This window comes from Citrus clementina, unplaced genomic scaffold (assembly GCF_000493195.1).
Source record: "Citrus clementina cultivar Clemenules unplaced genomic scaffold, Citrus_clementina_v1.0 scaffold_9, whole genome shotgun sequence".
Lineage (NCBI taxonomy): Eukaryota > Viridiplantae > Streptophyta > Magnoliopsida > Sapindales > Rutaceae > Citrus > Citrus x clementina.
The window spans coordinates 31,233,170-31,240,621 of NW_006261964.1; the positions used below are offsets into that span (position 1 = coordinate 31,233,170).

At 30.9% G+C, this 7,452-nt stretch overlaps 1 protein-coding gene across 2 annotated transcripts in view; it reads left to right on the forward strand.

The window, feature by feature from the left end:
- Nucleotides 1-3,928: 3,928 nt before the first annotated feature.
- Nucleotides 3,929-7,452, forward strand: part of LOC18032075 (zinc finger CCCH domain-containing protein 37) — a 6,769-nt gene continuing 3,245 nt past the window's right edge. Inside the window, exons 1-6 of one of the 2 annotated variants that reach the window (XM_006422262.2) lie at nt 3,929-4,315; nt 5,416-5,663; nt 6,676-6,735; nt 6,830-6,907; nt 7,039-7,101; nt 7,194-7,415. In XM_006422262.2, the coding sequence (XP_006422325.2) occupies nt 4,051-4,315; nt 5,416-5,663; nt 6,676-6,735; nt 6,830-6,907; nt 7,039-7,101; nt 7,194-7,415 (936 nt within the window). In that variant the 5' untranslated portion in view covers nt 3,929-4,050. The remainder of the gene's footprint in view (nt 4,316-5,415; nt 5,664-6,675; nt 6,736-6,829; nt 6,908-7,038; nt 7,102-7,193; nt 7,416-7,452) is intronic. The other variant, XM_024192134.1, reaches the window with a different exon arrangement.

Consider the following 7,452-nt stretch of genomic DNA (forward strand, 5'->3'; position numbering starts at 1 on the left):
GCACGGATCGGTGGATAATCATGCGGGTATCTACTGGATTTTTTTTTCTCAATACCAAACCTATTTGTAACTCACAATAATGATTATCAACAACAATTTCGTAACTTAATAAAATTAAATCAAATTTCTTAAAATGGCTTGAATATATGGTTAGATGCATGTGCTTTCAATTGGCCTTTAGTTTGAAGCAAATTATGAAAAATTATTTCAACTTTTCATGAAATGTAAGTTCTTTGAAATAACTAAAAACTTGATGCAAATTTTGAAAATCTATTTTAATATGTAGGCTCTTTTAAATTGATTTAAGTTTAAAAAAATTAGAAAAAAAGTTAGATTTTTGTTAAAATGGAGGGGTTGTCAAATGGTTTTAAACTTGAAGTAAATTCAAAAATTTACTTTAATATTAGATAATGAAAATATTATCAAATCGTTTTCTTCTTCACTTTTTTCTTGGAATTTTTTTTTTGGGTCTATCATAAGCCATCATGTAATCAAATTTTAATTGAATGCAAATATAAATACAAAAGATTACATTAAAACTTTCTTTTTGACTTTATTTATATAGCATCATGTACTAATTTTTACATGTTATTAAATAATCACTCACACAAACATCATTTTTATCCATTATACCACTAATTTTAAAAAAAAAAATTCCTTTCATAATTATTTACTGAAGGCTATTAGTTTATTTTTCCACAATTCTTATCACACTTTAACAGTTAAATGCTTGGATCAATGGAGGTCATTGTTAATTGGATACAAAATCTATCTGTGTGGTTTGGAGATAGTTGAGCAGAGGTTAGTGAAAATTACCCTTTGGAGAGATGATATGTTAAGAAAGAAATAAATAAGATTTCAAGGAGTTTTCTTGGGCTCGCATCTATTCTCATTAAATACTGATACTTGTGCCTCTTATTTTATCTTATCATCTCTGACTTCTTAACTAACCCTATAACAAAATTTAAAACATTTTTTCTCTGTTAATTTCATGAACACAATTCTTAATTTATCCTTATTAGTTAGTATCAGTTGATCTCCCTTCTTCTTGAATCATAAAATTTATCTTTCTCCTCAAAAATTATTTGAGAAATTGTCTTAAGATTGCCTTAAGTTTCAATTTAATCAAAACTCACAATTTTAATAATCCAAGTTCTTACACTTTAGATTGTTTAAATATATTTACTAGATTTCTATAAGAATTTATGACCATTTCAACCACTCTAGTTTTCACCCTTTGTACTCCTTCACCACTCTTAAGTGTTGTTTGTTTTTTTATTTTGAAGTCTGAATTTAACTTTTTTTTTCATACATTTGTTTATTTTAGGTTTTTTTTTAACTTATCACTTATTGTTAGACACTTTTATCTAAGTAGAAAAAGTTCACTTTTATCTTAAGTCTAAAGTTTAAATGGAAAATTTCAATTTCAAATCTCAAAAATACCCTTAACAATTAATATATTTCCAATATTATGTATAAACCTAATATTGAACAAATCAAATTATTTTTTAAGTTTTTTTTATTGCTTTAAAATTTTATTCACATGATAACATTAACTAAACTGAAATATTGAACAAATCAAATTATGTCCATTGTGATGAATTAAGATAAAATGACAGTGTTGACTTTATAATAAAATTTGATGTTATCATTACATTTTTTATTTAAAAATTAAATTAAGATCAACAATGATAGTATTTTTTTTAATGCTACCAAACTAATCAACATATGAAAATTATACATTGTGAAGAACAAATATATGCACCATTTAAAAATATATTTATGTCAAACTACTAAGTTTTAAGTTTTTATCTTCATATGTTGAAAAAGAAAAAACAAACATGTTATTTAAATATTTTCATTCAGACCTATTTAGATTTCAACTAAATTCAGACCTATTCAAAATTCAAATAAAAAAACAAACGCAACCTTAGTTTCATTATTTTCATTTTTTTCCCATTTCTTGCCATGGCTTTGTAAGAGCAATGGCTTCAACGTGAGATTCAAATTTAGGAGTAGGTTAAAAATTTCTTCCAAACTAATAAAACTGATAAAGGGTAAATTGAATTTTGCAATTTGTACGAGTTATATAGAAAGAAAAAAATAATTTTAAAATTCTTAGTGGATTTAATTAAAAGATGGGGGTTGGTGATAAATGGAGAGTTTAAATATCATTGCTCATTGCTCATTTATTTGGTTTTAAATTAAAACGAGGTTTGCTTAATACCACAGTTCAAAATATTTTGAAAAACTCTGGATTAGAAAATACAATATTGAATATGAATATTTAAATTGTTATTTTAAAAATAAATTAAAAAATCATGATAGTTGTTAAACCAAATTATGAAAGCCCAAAATCCACGAAAAATATAAGCTCAATAACATTATTTTACATAATAATCCAGGCCTATTTTCTATAAGAATGACCAAAGTACTTACAATTCTAACTAAAATATCTAAATGCAAAATATGAAAAAAAAAAAAACCAAAAGCGTGATTCATCAAAGAAATACCCTGGTCTTAAAGAATGACTTATATCTATTCTTTACAAAGAACGACTTAGGTCTATTCTTTACAAAAAAAAATGACCTATGTACATTCCTTACATAGAATGACCTGGGTTCATTTCTTACAAAGAATGACTTATGAATTTAGAAAATATTTTTAAGTAAAACGCGCAAGGGCGAGTCTTCGATAAAGTGCCAAAGAACGACTTAATTCCATTCATTATAAAGAATGACCTAAACACTTAAAAAATATTTCTTAATAATACGTCTAAAGGGCAAGTCTTTGACAAAGTACCAAAGACATGATTCGACAAATAATTACTTAGGTCCATTCATTACAAAGAATGACTCAGACAATTCAGAAATATTTCTAAGTAAGAGCACACGATTTATTCGGAATACGGCTATGGGCAAATATACAATCTACGAAATGGGCCTGAGGACAAATACATATTTTACGGAATGGGCCTACGGACAAATACACATTTTACGGAATATACCTACGGGCAAATACACATTCTACATAATACATTTACGAACAAATATACATACTACGAAATGCGTCTACAGACAAATATATGCATTTTATGGAATGCGCCAACGGGCCAATAAACATTACATGGAATGAGCTTACTGGCTGACACACATTATGCATAATGTGCTTATAGGTAAAATGTTGCAAAATCAATCCTCTCTGTAAGGAACCAATATAAGTGCCGAATTTAAGCTAAAGTCTATTAAATGTTAATGGCCCAAAAACATGACAAACGTTCAAAGATTACTTGTCATGAGTAAGTATTGACACATATGAATATGTGTCTCCATACATGGACTTTAGGTGACACTTGTCATAAGAAAAGTGCCACATAACCTCTCCAATTAACTCTAAGTTACCTATATAAAGGTCAAGACCCTTAATTTGAAGATAAGAGAAAAAAAAGGTAAAGAAATGTTGTTCTTCTCTCTTTAGATTTTCCTTCTATAATTAAATTTGAAAGGTTAACTTGAGCGTTGGAGGGTTATTGTCGGTAACCCTGGCAACCTTTGATAATTATTTTTTTTAATAGAACAATTAACCATAAGAAAATACGTGATTTGAGACACTCACCTTAAGGAAAAAATAAGCCATCAAACTCGATTTAAAATAAAATTTGAAATACAAATCATTCACCGTACATTGAGCAAAAATTTACATAAGAAATAGTTGTATAATATTATAATTAATTAAAACTGAATAAATTTGAAATAAATTTGCAAAATAATTATTTTTAAAACTTAATATTTTAATGATCTAAAATTTGTAAAAAAAAAATTTTTAAGTTTAGGGGTGAATCAGTCATTTACTAATAATTGATTGGGATATTGTATCGGTGTAGTAGTAGCAGCTACAACACAACTACTGGAGAGGTTTTATATTCAAAATAAATAAATAAATAGATAAAATCTCTGTTCAATTGCTTTCTTCCTTTGCTTTAGTGATAAATTCAATTTAGTCAGTCAGTTCAGTTCAGTACTAGGGTTTGGAAGTGGAATTAATTAGCTGATGGCGAATCATCTGTATGGTTATAGCTCAAGCTATGGAGCTGGAGGAGGAGGTGGGACCCCTAAATCATCGGCAGCTCTCTCCGGCGTCTACACATCGCGTTCATTGGCAGACGCTTACCATTTATCAGAGTCGACTCTTCGTTACGACCCTGATCACTCCATTTACGATTCATTTCGGTACTCGGGCTATTTGTCCTCCCAGGCTCAGCAACCTTGGCCCCCTGGCGTCGATCCCACTGACCACCTCAAACGACCCTCCGAAGGTTATTATTTCATTTAAAAAATTACGCACTTCATTCCTTACTGTTCTGCATTTTTACTGCTTACTAAACAAACAATATCAAGTTTTAGTGTTGCTGTTAGGAAAGTTTCACTGTGTCTTTCATAATTATTGAGAATTAAGGCTAAGGGTGTCAATTTGTGCTATTGTGTCGTGTTTGTATCACATCTTGTTCGTCCCGTGTCAAATTTAAGCAAACGTGGATATGACCCATTTACCAATCCCATTGAAACATCAAAACATGGGTATGACCCTAAATCATAAATAAGTTAACACAGACATAAATATGACATGAATAAGCTTATGAGACAATATGAATATGACAGGAATAATTAGTTTAGTGTTAATTATATTTATTAGTTATGTTTTCAATAATATTACCAGATATTGTCGTAAATGGGTAAATGTGTGAGGTGGTTCAATGCGAATACAACACGATTATTACTTGTGTCATGTCGTCTCAATTCATTTATTAATCGTATCAATTTATATCAAATCGAATCCGAAAAAATTGTGTTGTATCCGTGTCGTGACCCATATTGTCACCTCTAAGTAAGATTATGTCATCAGGTTTCTTTTAGTCTGACATTGCCTTGCCACGTGCCCAAATAGCTTCCATAAATATTGTTTGAGCATCCCATTCCCATTCCATGTGCTTGCCCTGGTATCAGTCTCTCAATTCACTGAACTTGTTAAGCCTTTAGCCTCAAAGAGTAGAATTGTCTCCTATTAGTATATATGACTCTGTTGTAATAATTATACCAGTAGTTGCTAATATGTTTGAACATCACTCCTAAGTTTACCCTTTAAAAAAAAAAAGGTTATGAAACCTTTGGTTGAGTCTACTCTACTATCCAATGAACTATTTGGTTGAGTCTACTCTACTATCTAGGTACTAGATATTAATCTGCTCTTATTTTCTGTAAATAACTGCTAATAACTACTCTTTTTTCCCCCACTCTCAAGTATCTGTTCTTAGTCAATGTACATTCCTCGATAAAAATTATTTTACAGGTACTACTTATACTGTAACATATAATGTTTCCTGTTTTCTTGTATAAATTTCTCTATTACATACTATAGCACTCTATCATCCGACTCTTTTGGGTACCCATACCTCAATTGGGCAAAGTGAAGCTTGGTATTCTACGAACTCTTTAGCCAAGCGCCCTAGAATCGAGAGTGCAAGCAATTTACCTGTATATCCACAGAGGCCTGGAGAAAAGGATTGTGCCTACTATATGCAAACAAGAACCTGTAAATTTGGAGATACCTGCAAGTTTGACCACCCTATTTGGGTTCCAGAAGGTGGAATCCCAGATTGGAAAGAGGTGATAGCTATATTACTATTTTTTATGTCTATGTCTATGATAGTATATCTTATTACACCATGCAAATAAACATTATTTTTTAATACTATAGCTTCCTAAGTTCTATATTATGATGTATATATGCTTATACTGTTGGGTAAATAGATATTCTTAACCACTATGTTATATAAATGCTATGTCATCATTTGAATAATTATTTCTATGGCGCTAAGTAGCTTTTTCACTGTAAAAACTTGTGTAGTGTGCCCTTTAAAAGCACCAACATGCCAGGACCTTTTACATGGCTCCTGTGTATTTTAACAACATTCATAGCTCATATGCCTGCCTAGTGCACAGGTAGGTGATCAAATAGCTGCCAAATGTACTTATTCAATGACACTGCAAGGCCCAGAAAAAGGATGTTGACTTAGTTCTATATTTTCCATTTGACATTCTGGTCTAAATCTGGAATTCTGAAATTTTGCCAAGCATTCAGGGATCTTGTTGAAAGTACTTGAAATCCATTTCTACTTTTAATTCGTTTTATCATTGAGGAAGAGAAAATACTCATGTGATTAAAGTGTACATTCATTCGTCCTTTGATTATACTCTTGGTAAAATGTCCGTAGTTACCATATGAGTGGAAGAGAAATTTAACCCTAGTTTCTCGTAGTTTCCTTTAGGGAAAGACAAAGGAATGTGATGAGATCTATGTGATAATCTCTGTAATGTATCTGTTGTGACATTTAAAAATTGAATGGTGCTATCCTGTCCAATCATATTGCTACTTTGGGGGACTTGCCTGCTACTGGAAAGAGTTCCCAGTAGTTGGTCTAGATGAAAGAGATATGAATATATTTCAGAGCTAGTTCCTTCTAGATTTCTTTATACTAAACTATACTTCATTGTGGCATGGATATAGCAATGTGAAGATATACAATATTTTGTATGTTACATCTGCATTTCATCTGCTCAATCATGGAAACAATTTTTCCATTATCATGATACAATATTTTGTATCTTATTTGTTCAGGTTCCAGTTATTGCAAGTAGCGAATCCCTCCCTGAGAGACCAGGAGAACCAGATTGTCCTGTAAGCAGGATTTCACGGGTTCTTGTAAATTTTGTAATGCATCAATGAGATCTTGAAGTTTTAGTTCTTTCATTGTCCATTTCATGTGATGCAGTACTTTCTGAAAACTCAAAGGTGCAAGTTTGGTTCCAAGTGCAAGTTTAATCATCCAAAAGATAAATTGATTGGTTCGGTAGGTGATATTTATGAAAAATTTACCAAATTAATTAATTTTATGGTGAATTATTTTCTTATTCTTCTTTTTATTATTATTTTTATTTCTACATTTTTAACCAACAATATGATGCTTTGCTCTGGTTTCAGAGTGATTCAGGGAATGGTGATGTTTCTGCCTTACCAGAGAGGCCGTCTGAGCCCCCATGTGCTGTAAGGTTTTCTTACATCTATTTCTTTGGAGAGTGGTATTCTATACTTCCATAGTTAATTTGGTCTTCTTGTATCCTATAATTTCTGAACAGTTCTATCTGAAGAATGGAACTTGTAAATTTGGTGCAACTTGCAAATTTGATCATCCTAAGGATTTCCAATTACCATCAGTTGGACAAGAAAATGGCATTGGTGAGCAGAATGAGTCAGTAATTAAGACTGACGAAACAACTGGACTTTTAAATCCTGGCATGTCTCTTTTTTCACATGCCCCGGCAATGCTACATAACTCCAAAGGACTTCCTATCAGACCGGTAATGTTTTAATCAATTATTACCCCAAGTACCAATT